Source organism: Pristiophorus japonicus, chromosome 16 (assembly GCF_044704955.1).
Source record: "Pristiophorus japonicus isolate sPriJap1 chromosome 16, sPriJap1.hap1, whole genome shotgun sequence".
In the NCBI taxonomy this organism is placed as follows: Eukaryota; Metazoa; Chordata; class Chondrichthyes; family Pristiophoridae; genus Pristiophorus; species Pristiophorus japonicus.
The window spans coordinates 10,160,422-10,184,300 of NC_091992.1; the positions used below are offsets into that span (position 1 = coordinate 10,160,422).

At 42.1% G+C, this 23,879-nt stretch overlaps 1 protein-coding gene across 1 annotated transcript in view; it reads right to left on the reverse strand.

Moving 5' to 3' along the window:
* The window catches only part of rpa1 (replication protein A1), a 62,637-nt gene that overhangs the window by 13,749 nt on the left and 25,009 nt on the right, over nt 1-23,879 (reverse strand). Inside the window, exons 8-13 of the mRNA XM_070856972.1 lie at nt 17,311-17,413; nt 11,892-11,960; nt 7,866-8,058; nt 6,594-6,733; nt 4,760-4,908; nt 830-962 (exon numbers count right to left, since the gene is read on the reverse strand). Coding sequence (XP_070713073.1) covers nt 830-962; nt 4,760-4,908; nt 6,594-6,733; nt 7,866-8,058; nt 11,892-11,960; nt 17,311-17,413 — 787 coding nt within the window. The remainder of the gene's footprint in view (nt 1-829; nt 963-4,759; nt 4,909-6,593; nt 6,734-7,865; nt 8,059-11,891; nt 11,961-17,310; nt 17,414-23,879) is intronic.

Consider the following 23,879-nt stretch of genomic DNA (forward strand, 5'->3'; position numbering starts at 1 on the left):
CAGCTGCCATGCACAGAGCAAGACTTTCCTCATCTTAATTTGAGTTAATTCCCCCAAATTAAAAACAAAGGGTTGAATCTTGAATGCTCTAATTATCATGTTTTGTTGATAAAATTAAAATGTTTATATTTCAGACAGCTGTCAAGACAGCGAGACAGAGATACAGACGAACCAATCACAACATACCAAGCTCAATATTTACAGAGCTCCCTTAGAAAGTCACAAATTAAGGCTGCCAGCCATGTTTATATTTTCGGACAGCTGTCAAGGCAGTGGGAGAGACAGAGAGGAACAAATCATAATGGACCAAGCTCAATATTTACAGAGCTCCCTTAGAGAGTCACAAACTAAGGCTGTCAGCCATGGGATGCCCTCCATCTAGTTGCTGTCAAGGCCATAATCTGCCTCACCTACAATGCGGACAAACTCCTGCTGGAAGCAAACATCAGATAAAGATGACGCAGTTTGACTCTACAGCTCGTCAGTCAAATAGCCTGCAACACTCAGTTGAGATTCACATGGTCGCTTGGGCAAGTCACCAACATTTGCCAGACATCCATGGAAATGCACCCCACAAACAAGTCAAGCATTTCGGAAGGGAGAAAAGGGCACAAAAAAAGTTGGGGGGTGGGGGGGTAGCTGGACAACAATGTTATTAGAAAGCACAAGCGCAATCCTCTATTACACTATACAAGTCCACAGAAATCCTGGGGAATATTCTCAGCATGAAATCGTTAAGTGAAATGAATTCATTGATACTGTAAAGCTTGCACTGCCATTGTGGCCAGCTGGGCTACATGTCAATGATCAGCCTGGAATCTGAACTCACCTTATCTCCATGACCCAAATTCTCATTTTTAACCTCAAGCAGCATCTTCCAGTTTGTGCTCCCTCCACCGAAGGAACCACCTTTTACATCTGAAATGGATGTCGCTTCTATCACTTGGCCCTCAGTATCAAACCTGTGTGACACAAACATCACAACATATACATGAACTTCCATAGCAAAAACATTTCTAAATCACTTATGCCATCCAGGTCAGATGCAGACAGCAGGCCCCAGGCTGGTGTTGGGTCAAATATTGGGCATGGCAGGTCTATGATGGGGGCAGATGGGTGAAGTGCATGGTCAAGCTCAAGCTGCACTCGATAGTCAGGGGGGTGGGGAGAAAAAAAGTTTCTGGTCGAGTTTTGGCAGTTTGGCTGAAAGTAGAGAGAGGGTGGACACCAGTGATCCCTGCAAGCTATGCCTTGTTCTTTAAATTTCCGTGAATGCGCAGTATTTTCCAATGGAGAAATCGGCGAGTGCCCTGTGCGGGACTTTTCCCTTTACTGCATGGCCACGCAGTTTAGAGAGATCATTGCTGGGCACAGACTATGTCTGGCAGCACTAAATGTGGAATTGAACATGGTCAATAGAGAACAACAGCTTTAGCAGCAATCAGAGAATATTTCATGAAGGAGTGGAAACCAATTACTAGGTTATAAGGAACGGGAGCTTCGGCACTCTCAGGCTTCCACAGTCCAAATCAGATTGCTAGAAAAAGGGTAAACATGGATGGGCGTGACACTTTATTTCTTCTTATTTTAGGCAACTTATCTTATTTTTTCCAGCAATTTTAGGCAACTTACCACCGGGGCTAGTGAAGTCAAAAGTAATTAACATGACCAGATTCCGGGGGAGGGGGAAAACATCTTATTTTTCTCACTTCCTTCTGAACACTGACTCCTTACTGGGGCATGATTCTACAGACTCAATACAGTGTCTAAGCAGACATTCATGTGCATGCCTAGACAGTAAAGGCCAACTGCCTATTCGACATCAGGAACCTCACTGTGGTGCCCAATTCAGTCTTCACTCGACACCCAAACCTCCAAATAGCAATCAGAACAGGAATGCAGGGGATTTCCCCCCCAGCTAAACCAAGGATATTCATGCAACTGCTCAGTACAGTCAACTCTTCTTGGGATCAGTCGAATCAGCATGGTCTGGGGGATGGAAGCCAAAAATTCCTGCTGTGTACAATTCAGTAACTCATTCTGGAAACACACATAGAGGGGCCGAGAAAAACATTTAAAAATGAAAAAAACAGAACACATGCTGGGAGTAAATTAGCATACAAAATATTAAGCCATTCCAGTCCTGATCCAATAAAGGGAGGGGTGGGGGCAGGGGGAAAGAAGAGAGATGACTTGAGAGACATAAGCTACCAGCATAAATTGTGGTATTCAACATTGAGATATTCAAATACGTTGCCCAGCAGACAACAAAGTTCTCTCAGAACCAGATGTTCTGATTCAACACGTTAGACTTGATGGCATAAGCAGTTAAAACAGAAGGTGTTTTACCTCTGGGAGAGAGGACTTGAAGTCAGGTCAGGTGGCACAAAATGAGTCTGGGGAGCTTCACCCAATTCCTGAAAGTCCACAACATAAAACTGCCCAGGACTCAGCACAAATCTCCCGAGGAGGGCATAGGGTTGACTGATGTGTGAAAGAACGGTACAGCTGGTCTTGCTTATTGAGGGCAGTGCCTCAAGCACTTTTGTACTGAGAGCTTTGCCCTGGATCCAGCATTTGATGTACTGGAGGCAATTCAGAGAAGGTTCACTAGATTGATTACTGGGATGAAGGGGTTGCCTTATAAAGAAAGGTTGAGCCTATACTTATTGGAGTTTAGAAGAATGAGAGGTGAACTTATTGAAACGTATAAGATTCTGAGGGGACTTGGACAGGGTAGCTGCAGAGATTACGTTTTCCCTCGTGGGCAAATCTAGAACTAGGGAGCATAGTTTCAGAATAAGGGGCCACCCATTTAAAACGGAGATGAGGAGGAATTTCTTCTGTCAGAGGGGTGTGAATCTTTGGAATTCTCTACCCCAGATAGCTGTGGAGACTGGGTCACTGAATATATTTGTGGTGGAGATAGACAGATTCTTGAACAATAAGGGAGTCAAGGGTTATGGGGAACGGGCAGGGAAGTGGAGTTGAGACTAAGATCAGATCAGCCATGATCTTATTGAATGGCAGAGCAGGCTCAAGGAGCCAAATGGCCCACTCCTGTTCCTATTTCGTATGTTCTTATGTACCTGATCTGGGAGCGCTCCAAGTTAATGGGTACAAACTGAAACACCTACCACCAACCCTTGACTAACATACAAATAACAGAAAAACATCTTTAAGTACAAGATATTCAGAGCTATAAAAAGCTTAATTAATTTGATATGTAACCTGTGTGCTACAGTTTACTTAATTCCAAAAGAAAGTCCACAAAAAAGCTTAGGGAAAGGGCACAGCTTGGTGGATAAACCTGCATCACACTTCCACGGTTACAAGTTTGTTTTCTGCAAAGAAACTAGGTTCACAATGGGGTCATCTAAATATTGAATTTGATGGCTCAGGTGTATTAATGTTCTCTTTCAGCGCAATTTCTCAAATACGATAACACAATTTCACAGATGCTCCTGCGTGTACTGTCTTTGGTTTCCGTATCCGCATCCGTCAATATAAGCATCTATTACCCAAACTGAAAACAACAATCTTACTGCCCCCATCGTTGCACGCAAGCAATGGATCAAAAACAGGTTTGCATTGAGTGTCTGTAAGCTGAATTATTGATAGGAATCCTATAAAGCTACAAGAAATATTTTTACTGTTGACACCAACCGTCAGTTGGCGGCATTTTCCTTAGACTTACTGGCAAGACAAATAGGTCTACTGTAGATTAATATACATCTAATCCAAAACAGAATTTCAGAGAATAAAATCAATTTCTCTTCACTCATTGCAGCTTTAAACAATTTTCCTAAGTTATTGCAAAAGTATAAAAATAGACTTGTATATAATGCACCACTTTTTTTGAAATTCTTCCCAGTACCATTCACTCTGAAATGAGAGATCAATTTCAGAAATGTGCGCTGGTGTATGTTGCTGACTTCTGTCCTTCGGCCCCTGCTAGTCACTAAAACCAGCTCCTGAGGGCGAAAATCTGAGGCCAATAGGGCAAGTACGCATGCCTTGAAAATTAATCTTGTACAGCAGAAAAACTTTTAACATCTTCAAAACGACTCTGCAACTGCTGCTTTACCTTCAAACGTAGCAGTCAGTAAAATCAATGCGGCAACTGGGGTGCTGCAGTTAAACGTACAAACTGTTTCCAACAGCTGCTACATGGTATCATGTGTTGTACATTGCGTAGAATAGGCATGAGATCTGCTCACATCTCTAGTATCCTACAGCAATAAGTTAGGGATGTGCAATTTATTTTTCTTCCTTTTATGAGGTGACTGAGTTATGTACACCCTGCGTCTCACGAGAGCACTTGCAGATACTGATAATCGCATGTTCATTCAACAACTTGTATTTATTCATACAGGTAAGCGTCTGTGCGAAACAGTTTCAACAGTGCACCAGCGCTAAACTTGTGTAAATCAGGTGTTACAGCCCAAACTGACTACCGAGTGAGTCTCACTCCAGTGCCAGATTCAAGTTTTGTTTATATTGTAACTGCAACATTGGTGCAAACCATGACTGCTTTGAAGAGACTATAGTTGTAGTAACAACAGAACATGCTGGAAACACTCAGGTTAGGCAGTGTCTGTGTAGAGAGAAACAGAGTTAATGCTTCAGGTCGATGACGTTTTGTCATAAGTATTCTGTAGTTGTAGTGTCCATACATGCAGAGCACATTTAAGATTCAAACACTATGCATTGGTTAGTTTCAGGGAGGACAAAAATCAAAACCAAAATCTTAACGCACCAAGCCCTCAGTTTGAAAGCCTCTGGAATATCAGGATTAATCATTACAGTGCTGGATGACAAAACAGAGAGAGATCTGCCACCAAAATCTGAAAGACGGGCTCCTTTAATAGCCACCACTGGCTGCTCTGATCCATCAAATTTCTCAGCCTAGAAACAGAAAATAAGAGACAAGGTTGGAACTACTTTAATTTTTTACTAAAGACCAATTAAGGCAAGAAGTTTCAGCATTCTCTGGCATAGAAAGCAGACAAGTAACTATTCCAGTGCTTCTGGCACTGGTGGCCTTGAACCAGTTAGTAGTGATAAAATGGCCAATGGCAGCACTTATGAGAATTTTCCCCTTCCTGTAAATTTGCCACGTTAGGAATCAGATACAATCCCATCTGCAAATAGAACAATACAGCAACCGACCATCCAGTCTGTGCCAGTGTTTTTATCCACTTAACTTCATCTCGCTCTCTTGCAGGAAAACCATACCCTTCAGCATTCCTCTTTTCAAGCAATTATCTAATACCCCTTTAAAAGTATGTATGGGCACGGCTTCATCAGTTTGTGGCTGAGTTTTCCACATTCTAACCATCCTCAATTTTTCCTTCCAACTTTCACTTGAGAGTATTTTAAAATTAGTGCCCTGTTACAATCTCACTGATCAGTGGAAACAATCCATCACTGAAGGGCTCTATTAGGTCACTCAGTAACCTTCTCAGCTCCAACAAAAAGCCAACTTAAGTCTTTCTTCTCAATTGTAATCCCTCACCCATGGCAACATGTTAGTGAATCTACACGGTACCTTTTCTATTGCTTTTATATCCTTGCTGTAACACCATACCAAAAACTGCAAACAACTGCAGCATAACAAGTTCAATATTAATTTGGCTTTATATTCTATGGCTCCAGAAACAAACCAAAAGATTCCGGTTGCCGTTATGGTCTTATCAACTTGTGTTGCCATCTTTAAAGACCTGGGTATCTGGATACCAAGGTTCCTCTGCTCCATTTAAAATCTTAGTGTGTACTTACTTCCTTTGCCCATTTTTACTTTCAAAGTTTGTTACTTCAATTTTTTCCCCATTTTGAACTGCATTTGCCACCTTTCTGCCCATATTGCTTGCGTATCCATGTGCTCCTGCAGTCTTTCACAATCTATGATACCCTAAATTGGTACCAGAAAGTCTTGATATTGCACTCAATTCCAAAGTACAGCTTATCTATACATTAATAGTCTCCTGCACCACTACCTAAAAAACAAATTAATTTGTCCTGATATTGTAGTTGCAAATTGGTTTTATAGCCATCTATTTCAAAAAGGATGACAACCTTCAAACTGTATTTAATTCTATAGCACAGAACCTACAAGATGAGATGCAATACACAAATCAAGGCTGAACTGATGTGAATACAGTGTTGGGTGCCTCCTACCCTTGGGCTTAAATTGATGCAGGACAGGATACTTACTTAGGCACACACAAAAGGAGCAGTTATAAAGGTCAATAGTTGCCTGAAATTGTGTGAAGTTAACTTCCAGTGACTGATTTCACTGGGAAGGGCTCAAGGAAGAAAGCGATGCCAGAACAAGCAGCTGCACCTAATCTATCACAACTGCACCTCCGAGTAGATCGCAGTATTGTTGTAAGCCATGATCAGAAGACTGGTGCTCATTGCTTCCCTCCCAAAAAAGGTTGCAGCACAGAAGTATGCATGGTTATCAGAATTTAGTCAATAGCCAATATAACTGATTAGCATGAACTCTACTGCAAAAATATTCACACAATTTCAAGTATTGAAAAACTATTACATTGATCTAAAAGAAAACTGAAAAAAAAAGTGCTTACATCTTCACCCCACAGCGTAGTGCTGACAATTTTCCCAGTCATATCCAACAGATAAACATTTCTCTTGGATACCTCTCGATTGTTTGACCTCACTGTTATCTTAGTGACTTCTTCAAATGACTTGCAGACTCCAATAACATCTAGAACATTGGGGGAAAAAAGATGGATACAAAGGATATACTATATCAGAACAGCACAAGAACACAAATTCCCACAAATGTGTTGGAAAATTCAGTGCAAGAACAAGTGAAATGCCCAGCAATTAGTAGCCCAGGACTAACCTTGGTTGAAAGCTGCTCGCCCCAATTTCGAATCACAATAGTGGCCTCCTTTTTCTTAAAAAAAAGTTTTTGGTGCTCATTTTTAATTTATTTTACAGAAAAAGCTGCCAACGTCCTAGTGGACAGATATTGGGCCGGAAATTGCAGCCTTGCCGTGTATGTATGAAGTGCGCACGCACCTGGCGAGGCCTTGCAAAAGCTGGTTCTCGGCACACAATGCACATGCGCCAAGAATGTTTTTTTCCGCTTGACAGAGCGCACCCATCCCCACAGGAAGGACAGAAATTGTACTATGTGCCCAGTGAATAGCCTCCAAACACTTATGCCTGTACAGCTTACTTTTACCAGCGTAAGAGTTTTAAAACATTGATTAAATTTAATTTGTCTTTCATTTTTATATTAAGAACCCTGTCCATTAGGCAATTTTAACCCGATTAAAACAATTTAAAAAAAAAAATTTCCCCAAAATATTTTTTTTCCCCAAAACATTTAATTACATTCAATTTCAATTAATTTTAAATAGGGGAGTTGTTTATTTTTATTTATTGTGTTGTGTTTCGTGTTTTGGGGGGTATTCTCATTGATAGTAATGGGAGCCCGCACAAACAGAGTTCCCATTATCAATGTGAATACTAGATAGTGATTGGTGGTCCAGGCCCATGTGATTCCAGGATACATTTACGTATCTGGAAAATTGATTTTTGTATAGCGAATGAAGGCCTCCGACTGAAATCCTATGTTCCTCCGGGACCACCAAGTATTTTCGTAGATTTTGTTCGGGTTGGAGGCGTTCGTCCGAAGGAAGCCTCCAACCGCAATTTCCCCCCAATTAAGTTGTACTAGCAAGACTTAAGAGCAGGAGATGAGACATCCAACACATATCCTTTTGTTAACTTGTTTCCAGACAGCACCATCCAGTGAGTAGCAGTACTATAGCAATACGTTGCAAATTACTGTCCAGTACCAAACTTCCCCCTAAAAAAACCCTCACCAAGCATTGTATCTTTGTTCTTGCTTTCCAGCTGATCTATCGGTACAAACTCAAACTGGACTGTGGGCAAGTCATCACCATCATCACAGGGGATCACACTGGTTTCATTATTAAAGGTCATTTCATAATCATTCTTCACAGACGTATACTGTTTGTTGGCAGTCTTCAATGTTCCTTTTGACACAAAATATACCTGGAAAGACAAAACAGATGTGGCATTTCACTCAACTGCTTTTTATATCACTGATAAAGTTTGATCTCTTTTCCCTACACCAAATCTCACATTTAAAAACATAGAAGTCATATAAATAAAACAGCTCAATGATGAGGTGAAGTTTGCCACATGCTTGCTACAGGCCTCACTACTGTTTTTTTTTTTAAATTGAGAGAGTACTTCACACATCCTTCCAATCCCCAACATGCCTCTGGCCAAAAATGCCTTCCCAAGAGGCACAATGCAACAGCTCAAAGAAGACACCCTTCCTGATCAATTGAATGGCAGAACAGGTTAGAGGAGATAAATGGTGTACTCCTGTTCCTATGTTCCACCTCCCCTAGTGAGCAGATGCCCAACCCTCACCCAATATTGGGTGTTAGGGAAATAAGAAGCAAACGGTCAAGTAGTGACCACCACAACACTGTGCTGTAACATGCTCACTGCCACTTCATATATTTAGCATTTCTCACTGCCAATCTATATTTAAGCAGATAATAAATAGACTCTGGACAGATATCATGTCTGAAGCATTTTCTTAGTAATCTTTGGCTTTCAATAAAGATCACGACTGCTGCCTATGAAATCAAGTATCATCATAGGCAGTCCCTCAGAATCAAGGAAGACTTGCTTCCACTCCCAAAGTGAGTTCTTTGGTGGCTGAACAGTCCAATACGAGAGCCACAGACCTTGTTACAGGTGGGACAGACATTCGTCGAGGGAAGGGGTGCATGGGGCTAGTTTGCTGCCCGCTCCTTCCGCTTGACCTCTTCGAGTCTCAACGCCCTCCTGGATGCACTTTCTCCACCTTGGGTGGTCTTCGGCCAGGATCTCCCAGGTGTCAGTGGTGATGTCGCACTGCCAGGGAGGCTTTGAGGATGTCCTTGTAATGTTTCTGCTGCCCACCTTTGGCTCGTTTACCATGAAGGAGCGCTGCATAAAGCATTTGCTTAGGGAGTCTCATATCTGGCATGCGAACTATGTGGCCTGCCCAGCGAAGCTGATCGAGTGTGGTCAGTACTTCAATACTGGGGATGTTAGCCTGGTCGAGGACACTGATGTTGGTGCGCCTGTCCTCCCAGGGGATTTGTAGGAACTTGCGGAAACATCGTTGGTGATACATCTCCAGCGACTTGGGGTGCCTTCTATACATCGTCCATGCCTCAGATCCATACAGGAGGGCAGGTATTACTGAGCTTGGTGGTAGATTTGAGGGCCTGGTCTTCAAACACTTTTCCTCAGACGGCCGAAGGCTGCACTGGCGCACTGGAGGCGATGTTGAATCTCTGCAACAATGTCTGCCATGGTTGATAAGAAGCTCCCGAGATATGGGAAATGGTCTACGTTGTCGAGGGATGCGCCGTGAATCTTGATGGAAGGACAGTGCTGTGCGACGGGGCAGGCTAGTGGAGAACCTTTGTCTTACGGATGTTAAACGCAAGGCCTATGCTTTCATATGTCTCAGTGAATACATTGACTATATCCTGGAGTTCAGCCTCACGATGTGCGCAGACACAGACGTCGTCCGCGTACTGCAGCTCAAACGACAGAGGTTGGGATGATCTTGGACTTGGCGGCGTAGGTTAAACAGCTGCCCACAGGTTCCGACCTGTGAGAACACCACCGCAGGTCGGGGCTATAAATAGAGCTCGAACACCGGGCCCTGGAACATCGTGGGCATAGTGCGACGAATGAGGATACGGGGCCCAGAGGAGTCAAGGGCCCAGCCCACACTGCGATGTGCGTGTACACTAGGTCCGTGCAGCAGAGCAGGTCTCCAGTTGTCTTGGTTAACCCTTTGCCACTGGACCAAGATGTAGCTTGTTCAAGCCTGTGTGGTGGCTGGTGTGCAACGGCCACCACACGTTAAGAAAATCCATGCACAGACATCTTCCACCTCGAGTTCAAGACTGGAATATCTGGTCCTTCACTGAAACATCTGTGAACTCTTGTGGAAGCAAGTCATACTCGTTGGAGGGACCGCCTATGATGATGATGAGTTTAGTTCCACTCCTTGTTGATTGTGAGGTGGAGCATGGCGGTGAGGAAGATTGAGAAGAGGGTTGGAGCGATGACGCAGCCCTGTGACCCCAGTCCAATTGGGTCTGCAATGGATCCGTTGGTAAGGATCACAGCCTGCATGTCGTTGTGAAGCAGGCGAAGGATGTTGACAAACTTTTGGGGGCATCCAAAACGGAGGACGACGCTACATAGACTCTCCGTCTAGTATATGCGCATGGGTATTTGCAGTGGTTGTTTTGGTTGTTCTCGCCAACTTCCCAGAGATTGGTGAAAAAGGAGGGGAGGGAATGGGGAAAATTGATTGTTGCTGCTGAACTGAGTCGCATCAGGAGAAGAAAATAAAAGTGAAAAGTTGATTGCTTGTTTCTATTAGCATATGAATAATAATATTTATGTGCTGCCAAACTGAGCCGAAAATAAAAATAAAAAATTAATAGTTGAATTGGTGTTTTTAAAATCGGCTTATGGCGTTTCTATCGGCTTATGATGGTTAACATTTATGCGCAGAATGCTTCTGTGCAGCTTCCGGTTCGTTGGCAACACTGTTCGACAAAAGTAGGTGGTTAAAAGAAAATCAAACAGCTGTCCACAAGGGCAGCACCTCCTCTGCCAAGAGGGTGCAATTACAACGTGGAAAGTTTACACAGGCAGTTTTCATTATAAATTCTTGCATGCACATTCGAAATAGAAAATATCGACGAAGTGTATAGCGCAGAGCTGGTCTCCAGTCGTCTTGGTTAATCCATGTCATTGAAACAAGACCTAGCTCTGTCAAGCCCATGTGGTGACTGGTGTGCAACGGCCACCACACGTTAAAAAAAATCCACGCACAGGCATCTTCCATCCTTCAATATGTAGTTCAGGGCCTGGAATGTCAGGTCCTTCATTGAAACACCTGGAAACTCATTCCTTTTTGGTGTGGAAGCAAGTCATCCTCGAATCGAGGGACCGCCTAAGAAGATAGCTACAAGACCTTTCATGATAGATTAGATTTATATGCTAGTTCGAATAAGGACTCCAAAGTAGGCATCAGTAGTACGGCTTCAAAACATCACCCCACAATCTCAACTTTAATTATGTTGTTAAAATAGTCATTACCCACTACATACTATACCATACCCTCTTCTTTCCCCATTCAGATCACATTTAGACATTAGGACACAAGACAGGAGCATCTACGGGGTCGGGACACAAAGTCTTCTCTCGAAGAGTCATTTAATCCTGAACCTCTGATCTTCCGAGTAAGTCAATCAACACAATTGTAGTACTGGTGCTAAGGAGTTTGACTTTCCAGTGATGCTAAAGTTATGGTGCAAGTCCACGGTCAAGGTCCCAGTAGACTCCAAAGTGAAGTGGAGATTCTCACTCTAGGCGAGGGACTACTGGAGTCAGGTGAACCCAGATTTACATTATACCTTAAGAGTTGTTGCAAAGCAAAACTACTTTTCAGTATCGTGTAAATGCATTCCACAATATTAAAGCTATTTTCTTTTATATAAACGACTATGTTCCAGGCTCCATCTAAATAAAGGTAAACACCACCATAGTATAACACTATTATATAGAATTCACATTGAATATACAAGTACCCCTCCCCCTGCCAAGGTCACCTTTACTTTGGAAGCAAGCTGTCTACACAAAAATCTGCAGTTTCTCCAGACTAGAACACAAGTTTGAAAATATTTCATGATTTAAGCAGAAAGATATTTTCGGAATACAGCCTAGTGATTATGCTCTTTCATTAACTGCTGTGGTGTATTTCTACGGAACTATGTCATGGGTCTCTTTACCTTATTCACTTCAATGAGTGGGAAGTACTTATCCACCTGCTCAGTGAAAACTGTGGCTCGAATTTCACCCTGAAAAACCAAAGGAATTCAAATCAATAGGAATTCTGCATCTACTCAAGGAAGATTTCTGCATTTAAAATAAAATGAAGTAAGTTTTATTACAGCAATCACCACCAGCAAGCACGGTGACACTTGATCTCATTATCCCTCCTCTCATTCGGTGTACAGAACACAACAACTTCATCAGGAACTGTCCCAGAGGACCTCCGCCGAGATTAAGAAATTAGTGTGCAGGGAAGTCGCAGGTGAGAAACCATGTTCCAACTGTGTGTCAGTGGGACAGTCTAACTTGTGTTTTTTTTGAACTTATGAAAAATCAATGCTACCAAACTATTCCATTAAATAGTCGGCTTTGAGAAAAATTGCTCCCATTTACTTTTTAAATGGAACTTCATTGCATTTCAACAAGCAGTAGTGGAATCTATTTTAGATATTGCTGTTCTTTCAACCAAACATCTCCTGATTATCTGTTGGAAAAAAATTAAAAGAACAGAAAAAAAATACAAGACCCCGTTTTACAGTGTTTGTAGAACATTAAGAATTACAAATAGTTATCAGAAGAATTGTGAAAAATAGACAGCTGAAATTATATGCACCAAGTTTCAATCAAAAAATCCCGCAACCTCACACTCGCCAATCCTGCTACGTTAGTGAAAGGACACAGTTCAGAAGTGGCCTTAGTGAATCTTCCTCTTAAAAGCTTTTATTTAAGGGTGGGGAGAAAAGAAGGGTCTTCATAGCTGCAAGACGACATTACTGTATTATACAGATCCAAACCAACATTTCTCTATGCACAGGCAGTGTCACATGGATCCACAACTGTATGGAAAGTGATCCAAAAGGAGTATTAGACCTTTAAAAACAGCACCTAGGTAAGGCAAGAATATTACGCTCAAGTAGCAAGAAAAGACAAACATGGATTATGAACAAAACAGTGCTCATCATGATAGACAGATACACAAATTGCTGTCACAAAGAGAAATGAACGAATTTGCAGATGCAAAATTAGCCTGCAGTCATATGGAGATGAACATATATGGATGTAAAGCTAAATGCATTACCAGAGAAATCTTAAGGAGGCCATAATAAAAAAAAAACAGGAACAATTGAAAATATCAGGTTAAAGCAAATGACATTACATCATGGCAACAAGTCCTGAAAATCAGGCAGGTTCGATGAAGAGCTTGCGATCCATTCTTCCAGATTACAGCCCAGGCAATGAAGATGAAAATTCACATGTTTAAATGGCAAACTCGTACACAGCAAGGGTAAAAAGCAACACAGCTCATGGAGCCCTTACAGGGAGAAGTATTAACTACCGTGGAACACATTTCAGAGCCTTAATGGGGAGAGTTGCTTCAGGCCTACTTTGGTTCGAGGAGATGCACACCATAAATATGCTACGTTATTTAGGTTCTGCACGAGTGGTGACTTGTGTTACATCAACTGGTCCAGGATGAAGCATACAGTCTGCAGGTCGGAGGCCAAGAAGGTGGGGACTTCAGGACAAGGGGACATAAATATCAAAGACAGCCACTTGAAGATCAAATAAATAATTTCAAAGGAATTGTTTTACACACAGTGGTGAATATTTGGAACTTGCTGCCACATGGAATGAATGAAACAGATAATTGAGACATTTGAGGGGAGGCTTGATGCATACACAGGGAGAAGGGAATAGAGGAATATGTGTGAGTAGGGTGGAAAAAGATAATTAGAATGAGAGAAGGCATATGGGGAGTATAAACACCTGCATAGACCAATTGGCCTGTTTTTGTGCTGTAGATTCTATGCATGTAATTCTATGCCAACCTCTTATCTTATTTCATTAATCAAAACACTGCAAACTAAATTCCAGAATCTTGCATTGTTATAAGGATTATCCTACTCAGAGTTACCTTCCCAATAGAAAGACTATGGCTGCACTCTAGATCATTTTAGCTTGTATGTGCTAACATTCAAATTACTCTGGGAAACATTAGATTTTGTTATACAATTCATTGTAGTCTGTTATATCTTCTGGTTAGATGACCCAGCAAAACCACACATTATTATGCTAAGGGATTTAAATAATAAATTGAGACAAAATTATTGGAATCATGAAGAGTCAGGTACGAAATGCATCTCATACGATTCTCTCAAGTTCCGAGGTCAACTGCTTAATGCAGATCGTGATCTGCACTGTTAACTAAGTGCCTACTCTGCTGGATATATAGTTTCTGTTCAATATTTCTCATTAAAAGTTTTATCAAAATGTGTTTGGAAATGCATTCAAAGCAGCCAGATAGCTTCCATGTTGCAGCACTGGGACTCTGAACTGGAGGCAACTAACCACTTGTTTGAGCAGCATTCGCACTAAGGCTTCAACAGCTGAGGGGAAGATTTTTGCCAGTTCTGGACACAATGTGCTGGCAGGAGTGGTAGCTGGCTAAGAATTTGGAACAAATGGCTAAACTGGATCAACAGATCCTTAGAAAGTACATCGAGTCTACAAGCACAGAATTCGGCCCAACAGGTCTATGCCAATCTTTATGCTCCACACAAGCCCCCTCCCACCCCTCTTCATCTCACCCTACCAGCTTACCTTTCTATTGCGATCTCCCTCATGTGTTTATCGAGCTCCCCCTTAAATGCATCTATGCTATTTGTCTGTGGTAGCGAGTTCCACATTCTAACCACTCTGGGACTCTAGGTAAAGAAGGTTCTCCTGAATTCCCAATTGGATTTATTAGTCTCATCAGTCTTATATTTATGGCCACACAACATGTGTGAAATACTGCCAATATATTATATTTATGGCCCCTAGCTTCAGTCTCCTCTCAAGTGGAAACATCTCTACGTCTAACCGATCAAACCCCATCATAATTTTAAAAGACCTCTTAGTTCAAACCTCTGCCGTCCCATTTTGAGAGAAAATAGCCTCAGCCGTTCAACCTTTCCTGATAGTTAGAACCTCTAAGTTTATAGTGTAGACATGGAACACAATATACCTGGGGTGCACAACCACTAAGGATTAGAGTACTCAGTGCAGTGTGGGTGGGATATGGGTCTGATTATTGTTCCATTTATTTCTTATTGCAAGCTGCAGACAGGCTCAGCATCTCCGATGGGTGGGGAGAAAAACAGGGGGAAGGCAAGAAGGAAAAATGAAAAGGGCAGTCATGCCTGGGCAACAACTTGAGCAATGCCCCCTGGCAAGGGATGCAGTCTGGATGCAGACTGCCGCTGCAGCGTTTGTTCAAACTGCGGTATCTCCAGCCACAAGTCTCAGTGCTCCAGGATTGTAACAATCAGTGGTGGATGCTGATCTTTCCGACAGGTAAAGCACAGCTACATACCTAGCCATGCCGCATGTTACCATAGCAATGGGCAGTCACTGTCATCTCACCACCAACCTCATAAGCTGCAGATTATCTTTTTCTAACTGCATTGTTCAACGGTTCTTTTCTTTTAAACCTTTACATGCAGGAATGGACTTTAAAACATTTTGTTGCTTTAAAAAAAAACTCAAGTATCACCAGACTGGTTTGCAAAGTTTAGCTCCTTGCCCGTTTGCCCAAAACAAGTGACCAATAAACCCGGCCTGGGAACTTTCCCGTGCGACAGCATCCCCAACATTTCCTTTATCATCAAGAAAAGATTGGGCTGGCCGGCTGTAAAATGGGCAGCCTATCTGCCACTGCTCTGCAGTTAAAATTGAATTGAACAGAGGGGCTGGGATCTTTCCAGCGGGGCATCCTTTCTCATATTGCTGTGATAAGTCACATAAAGACACACATCGGGCAGTTATCAATTTACCTACCTGTAATTTTCTGTCAGAAAGCCTGCGCAGGATTCCAGTGCCTGACCCGATGGGCCACCTCGGGTAATAATCGAAGGCCAGGTGGAGTTGAAGATAAGAACAATTGGCACTAATGGCAATTCAGCGATTACACTCATGTATGCGAGCCACACAGGGCAGGTTCTGTTCTCAGTCAGTACAGTTCAAATATTCTCAACACTCCTGGGGCAGGGCGGGGGGCGGGGCGAAGAGACCCTGGTATTTCCACGATTAATCCTTACCCAAGGCAAGGACAGGATTGAGCTCAACTGTGATGTCTCTCCTGGTCAAATAAGCCTGCTTACACTCACTACAGTTATACATAGGTAATTGGTTGAAGCACCAAAAGGCGATTGTATTTGCCACAATTATATTCACACAATGAGTTAGGATTTTGAGAGGAAAAAAAAAGGGGCATAACATTAAAAATAATTTTCAAATAATTATACAATTTTTTTTTATTAATACTGCATTTGTAAAATTGGTCTTGCATGTTGCAATTGCAGGTGAGGTAAGCACGCAATTTACAACGGTTCACATTTCTGCGACTGCATGCATTCCGAACTGAAGTCAGTTAACGGATGAAACATTCACATAATCCACAGAAGACCTAGCAGCTGGGAACAATTCACCAGCCCACTAGTTAGAAAATGGTGTGAAGGGCCATCGTAAATTACACCATTGGAAACCTCTCTTGATTAGCAAAAGGGCCAAAAGCCTCATTTGCATAAAATAGCTGCATTTGATTGTGACACATCTTTGCAGCTGCAAAAATTAAATTGCAAATTAGCAGGAGGGATGTATAAATTCAGCAAGTGTACTCGAGATGTTGGAAAATGTTAACAGGTAGGCAACAGCACTAGATCAGCTAACAAGATGCTTCGATTTTTTTGCAGATATTTTTGGCATGGCAATATGAAAATGATATCTGAAGGCGGTTTGTCAAATCAATTAGAGAGTAGCTCTAAATCTCTCCGTTAAGTGCAATAATCAGGATGGTCTGAAACCTAATGTTGGATCAGTACTGGTTGTGCCGACCACAGAAAATTAGATCATGGCAGGTCTTCAGAAACCATGGGACAGTCTGGTGCCACGCTGTGAAATTTTTGACCTGCGCAGTGCTCTAACATACAAACAAGTATTTGAGAAACTTAACAAATCATTTTAAATAGTATATTGGATTTTATTCCCCCTGAAAAGCCTTAATGATAAACCAAACATGGCTAATAAAAAAAATTAAAACAAATCAATACACAATTTTAAAAAGGTTTAAAAAAATAAGTCCATCAACTCAATCAATAAGTTGACTTTAAAAATGCTCCAAGTATAAACAGGCCAAACAAAGATGGATTGGATTAGGTCACCCTGTATAAGCATCTCCCCTTAAGGCCCAGTCAAGCAACAACTGAAGACTGCCCCCTGCTGACCAACACAAGGTTTGCCACTGAAGATGAAGCCGTTTACTGGAAACACCCCCTTGTGGCGAGTGAACAAAGCACAAAAACTGACTGCACCGAAACATTCAGGAAGGATTCTTACACTCTCATCCAGCAGCTCGATGGAAAATAGCTTCCCCTCTCCACGGGAGTTGCTCCATGTTCTAATCTGACTCTTATTGGTAACACGAGCCCGGATGGTCCACCTGGGGAAAAGGCGAGATTTAATAGAGCCTTTTTATTTTGCAACTTAAAGCCAATTCAACAGAATAGACTGTGCAGAGATTATGCCAGACAACCTTGTTAATACTATGGCACAACAGACAAAAATCAATTTTGTAGAATATTCTAAAATGTTTAGCTACTTGTGAAACATTGCAATGGATTAATGCAATCAACACGAGAACCAGGACTTCTCAGGAGACAAAATAGAAATTATTTCTTCTGTGTCGCACATCTTGAAAACGTTCTTCAAAAGTTAGCCATGAAAAAGCACTCTTGGAACATTTATGTATTTTAAAGATGTCTGAACTGACGGCATTGCAATTACAAGCAATGGGTGGGGGGGGCTCTGCTCAGCCAATACTTTTTTCTCCCACCCCAGGGAGAACTTGGAATAGACAGACAAATGTGAGAAGACTGACCAAATCTTGAATTTTGTTCTGCCCAAGTACTGGCTACATTTTAAAAAAAAAACACCCATTTTATTTGCTCATCTGAAAATTCCCCAAGTTCAGGTCCAGATCAAAGTCAGCAGCGACATTCCTGGCAGAACTGCTTTAATGTTCAGAGACATTCTTACACATAAAATGTGTAGTATTTGCTGTATTCTACGTTGTATCCGAATTAATGAAGGTAGCAAATATACTGACTTCACCGCCCCCTCCACCCCCACCCCATCCAGAGTGTTACCCAAAGAATCACTGCACTTTAGTGACAAAGCCAGTGGCTGCTGTGAAGTACTTGCACAAATTTATAGATCCACAGGTGTCCTCAACTCCAGTCTCTTTCTTTCACCACTGTCACCGCCCCCCCCCCCCCACCCCAAATATCCAGTTGAGAATGAATTTTTCAGAGGGAAATGATTTTTTAATTATTTATATTTTATAAAGTGACAACCAATTTGTATGGAAATTGCACACATCCAAGCAACGAGCCAAGAAACATTTACCCGAGAACAGGTCTCCTGCCTTAATCAAATCAGAAGAATAGGATTGAGAGACACCTCAAAAAACCTTCCTCCTCTTCTCCCTGCATTGTCATTTTAGTCTTAAATTGAAGAACGACAGCCCTTTTGTTACGATATAAGAAGAGTCCTCCTTGATCTTGAAAGTAAGTGGCTCAATCACCTCGGTTTTGGACAAACTTCAACACAGGGCTTAAAGGCAAAGATTACGCCCATTATTCGAGTAGTTCACTCACTCGCTTCTCCTGTCCCTTCTTACAATTTGTCTTTGTTTGACATTTCTCTCCTCCATCATGTACCTGTCTTTCAGCAAAAAGGGCCAGATGATATATGTTAAGGCTTCTAAAAACAGCCACATGGAAATATACAGAGGCAAGCAAGGTGACCTGCCCTGCCATTTTCAGCTGCTGTGGAAAAGTGCAGCCCTTGCTCACTGCAAAGCAATACCATTGGCTAGATTGAGTGCGTTAGTTCTAGCTTTTCGTGGTATCACTGTATTATGCTATACACAAGGCAACATTCATTGTCATTCCAATATACTTCCTTACATATTCCTATTAATTCATCATCTCAAAATGCTCCACCACTACCAGCAACAGACCTGTAACCCCCAACGTCCTCCAGCCCTACAACCCTCCAAGTGCTCGTGTTTCTCCAACTCTGACCTCTTCTGCATTCCCTACTTATTTCACCCCTCCATTGGCAGCCGGGCCTTCAGCTGTCTAGGCCTCAAACTCGAATTCCCTCTGAAAACCTCGGCCTCTCTCTCCTCCTTTAAGACACCGGTTAAAACCTACCTCCTTGACCAAGCCTTTGGTCATCTGCCCCAATAGCACCTTATAAAATGTCAAGTTTTGTCTGATAATGCTCATGAATAGTCTTGTTTTACTTCATTAAAAGGTGCTATATAAATACAACCCGTTAAGGTCACATTTGGATAGAAGAAACATTGGATAGAAGGAACCTTTTAGGGAAGGGTGGTATACAGACAATATGGGAAGCTAAGCGGTTAACACAAAAGGCACAAAACCATGAATCAATTAATTTGAGAAATTTGGACGGAGCTAATCTTTTGATTTGGGTCTGTTGTGACTCAGTGGGTAGCACTCCTGCATCAGAGTCAGAAAGTTGTGGGTTCAAGTCTCATTCGAAAGATTTGAGCACAAAATCTAGGTTGATATTCCAGTGTTGTTCCACTGTGCTGCATTGTCAGAGGTGCAGTCTTTTGGATGATACATTAATCTGAGGTCCCATTTCTCCTCACGTGTCAGTAAAACTTGTACTGAAAATTGGTTAGACCACACTTGGGAGTACTGCGCACAATTCTGGTTGCCATATTATAAAAAGGATAGTGGCATTGAAGAGTGTTTCCACTTGTGGGGAAGAGCAGAACTAGAGGCCATCAATATGAGATATTCACTAAGAAATCCAACAGGGAATTCAGAAGAAACTTCTTCACCCAGAGAGTGGAGAAAATGTGGAACTCGCTACCACAGGGAGTAGTTGAGGCAAATAGTATAGATGCATTTAAGGAGAGGCTAGGTAAGCATATGAGGGAGAAGGGAATAGAGGGTTATGCTGACAGAATTAGAGGAGGAAAGACAGGAGGAGGCTCGAGTGAAGCCGAATGGTCTGTTTCTGTGCCGTATTATCCTCTGTAAAAGATCCCATGGTGCCATTTTGAAAAGCAGGGGAGTTCTCCCTGGTGTCCTAACCAATATTTATCCCTCAACCAACATCACAAAAAAAAAATCCCAGATTATCTGTTCATTATCTCATTGCTGTTTGTGGGACCTTGTGCACATATTGGCTGCCATATTTCCTACATTGCAACAGTGACGTAAAGCGTTGATGCGCCCTGGAGTGGTGAAAGGTGTTATATAACTGCAAGTTCCTTCTTTAACAGATGCCTATTGCTATCCACATGGTAGAAGGAAAAAGTTCAAAGTAAAAAAAGTAACACAATGTAAAAGATTTCAAATAGAAATAACAAGATGGGGAAGGGCAAGATTCAATGCTTTAAAGTATTTCAATGAACTATTGGAATTAGGTTCATGTAACTGGCAGCGATATTAATGGGATCACAGACATGGCTGTAAAGAAGGACAAAAGGAACCATGGCACAGAATGTGAAAATAGAGACCTATTAGCAGAGGAGTGACATTATGAAAAGCAACAGCACATCTTTCAAAAAGGATAGACTCCAGAAGCAAAATGGACAGATTAAACAATTAGGACAACAAAGTAATAACTTCTCAAGGTGAGGTGCCACTGATGTTTATCTACAAGTGTGGCTTTAAAAGCAATAAATCATGGCTCAAATTTACTTGAATTCTTTGAGGTGGCAACCAAATTAGCAGTTGACTATCGAGACTTGAATTTTTAAAAGGCATTTGATAAAAATCCACATGCAAGACTGAGGCTAATAGAAAATCAGCTAATTGAACTGAAGACTAGCTTAATAGGATTCAAAAAGTGACGAAACTTTAAAAAAAATCTTCATCTGTATGGCTTGTGTTTTGTTTATAAACAAAAAATGGAGAGTATAATACAAAAGTGAGGAAGTCATGCTTCAGTTGTCCATAACAACTTTTATTTATATCGCACCTTTAATGTAGTAAAACGTCCCAAGGCGCTTCACAGCAGTGTTATAAACAAATACATTTGACACCAACCACAAAAGAAAAAATTACGGCAGATGACCAAAAGCTTGGTGAAAGAGGTAAGTTTGAACAAGCGTCTTAAAGGAGGAAAGAGAGGTAGAGAGGCGGAGAGGTTTAGGGCCAGGCAGCTGAAGGCACGGCCACCGATGGTTGAGCGATTATAATCAGGGATGCTCAAGAGGGCAGAAGAAGAAGCGCAGACATCGCGTGGGGTTGTGCGGCTGAGAGAGATTAGAGAGGCGAGGCCATGGAGAGATTTGTAAACAACAATGAGAATTTTGAAATCGAGGCGTTGCTTAACCGGGAGCCAATGTAGATCAGCAAGCACAGGTGACTCATTGTCAGATTCCCATCTGGTACACTGCGTTCAATTTTTAGCATTAAACCTCAGGACAGGTGTAGTGGCTTTGGAGGGTTACAGCACAGATTCACCTGTATGATAGCAGCCTTTAAAGGATTAAATTATGAGGACCGGTTGCATAAATTGGTTCATATTCCTTGCGTTTGATGAGGCGATCTAATCGACGTCTAATGATAAAAGGATTTACTAGCTTTGCTGTGTCCACCCGATGTTCTCTGCTGGGGAGTCCAGAACAACGGGGCGCAGCCTTAAAATTAGAGCTAGGCCGTTCAGGGTTGATGTCAGGAAGCACTTTCTCACACAAATGGTAGTGGAAATCTGGAACACGCTTTACCAAAATGCCGTGAATGCTTGGTCAATTGAAATTTTCAAGACTGAAATGCATCAAGACATTTGATTATCATTAATAAGACCACATTAGTAGGTCAATGGTAGGGCAGGCACATTGGCCCCTATTTTTCCCAATCAAAAATTATGGCGCCCACTTACCTGTATGCACGTTGTTGTGTGAGGCCCCTTGGGGAAGAGTGACCATAATATGGTAGAATTCTTTATTAAGATGGAGAGTGACACAGTTAATTCAGAAACTAGGGTCCTGAACTTAAGGAAAGGTAACTTCGATGGTATGAGATGTGAATTGGTTAGAATAGACTGGTGAATTATACTTAAAGGACTGACAGTGGATAGGCAATGGCAGACATTTAAAGATCACATGGATGAACTTCAACAATTGTACATCCCTGTCTGGAGTAAAAATAAAACGGGGAAGGTGGCTCAACCATGGCTAACAAGGGAAATTAAGGATAGTGTTAAATCCAAGGAAGAGGCATATAAATTGGCCAGAAAAAGCAGCAAACCTGAAGACTGGAAGAAATTTAGAAGTCAGCAGAGGACAAAGGGTTTAATTAGGAGGGGAAGAATAGGAGTATGAGAGGAAGCTTGCTGGGAACATAAAAACTGACTGCAAAAGCTTCTACAGATATGTGGAGAAAAAGATTAGTGAAGACAAACATAGGTCCCATGCAGTCAGAATCAGGTGAATTTATAATGGGGGAACAAAGAAATGGCAGACCAGTTGAACAAATACTTTGGTTTTGTCTTCACGAAGGAAGACACGAATAACCTTCCGAATGTACGAGAGGACAGTGGGTCTAGTGAGAAGGAGGAACTGAAGGATATCCTTATTAGGCAGGAAATTGTGTTAGGGAAATCGATGGGATTGAAGGCCGATAAATCCCCGGGGTCTGATAAGACTGCGTCCCAGAGTACTTAAGGAAGTAGCCCTAGAAATAGTGGATGCATTGGTGATCATTTTCCAACAGTCTATCGACTCTGGATCAGTTCCTATGGACTGGAGGGTAGCTAATGTAACACCATTTTTTCAAGAAAGGAGGGAGAGAGAAAACGGGTAATTATAGACTGGTTAGCCTGACATTAGTAGTGGGGAAAATGTTGGAATCAATTATTAAAGATGAAATAGCAGCGCATTTGGAAAGCAGTGACAGGATCAGTCCAAGTCAGCATGGATTTATGAAAGGAAAATCATGCTTGACAAATCTTCTGGAATTTTTTGAGGATGTAACTAGTAGAGTGGATAAGGGAGAACCAGTGGATGTGGTGTATTTGGACTTTCAAAAGGCTTTTGACAAGGTCCCACAAAAGAGATTGGTGTGCAAAATTAAAGCACATAGTATTGGGGGTAATGAACTGACGTGGACAGAGAACTGGTCGGAGACAGGAAGCAGAGAGTCGGGATAAACGGGTCCTTTTCAGGATGGCAGGCAGTGACTAGTGGGGTGCCGCAGGGCTCAGTGCTGGGATCCCAGCTATTTATAATATACATCAATGATTTAGATGAAGGAATTGAGTGTAATATCTCCAAGTTTGTAGATGACACTAAGCTGGGTGGTGGTGTGAGCTGTGAGGAGGATGCTAAGAGGCTGCAGGGTGACTTGGACAGGTTAGGTGAGTGGGCAAATGCATGGCAGATGCAGTATAATGTGGATAAATGTGAGGTTATCCACTTTGGTGGCAAAAACACAAAGGCAGATTATCTGAATGGCGGCAGATTAGGAAAAAGGGGAGGTGCAACAAGACCTGGGTGTCATGATACATCAGTCATTGAAGACGGCAAATGGTATGTTGGCCTTCATAGCTAGGGGATTGGAGTATAGAAAGCAGGGAGGTCTTACTGCAGTTGCACAGGGCCTTGGTGAGGCCTCACCTGGAATATTGTGTTCAGTTTTGGTCTCCTAATCTGAGGAAGGATGTTCTTGCTATTGAGGGAGTGCAGGGAAGGTTCACCAGACTGATTCCCGGGATGGCAAGACTGACATATGAGGAGAGACTGGATTGACGGCCTGTATTCACTGGAGTTTAGAAGGATGAGGGGGGATCTCAGAAACATAAAATTCTGACATGACTGGACAGGTTAGATGCAGAAAGAATGTTCCCGATGTTGG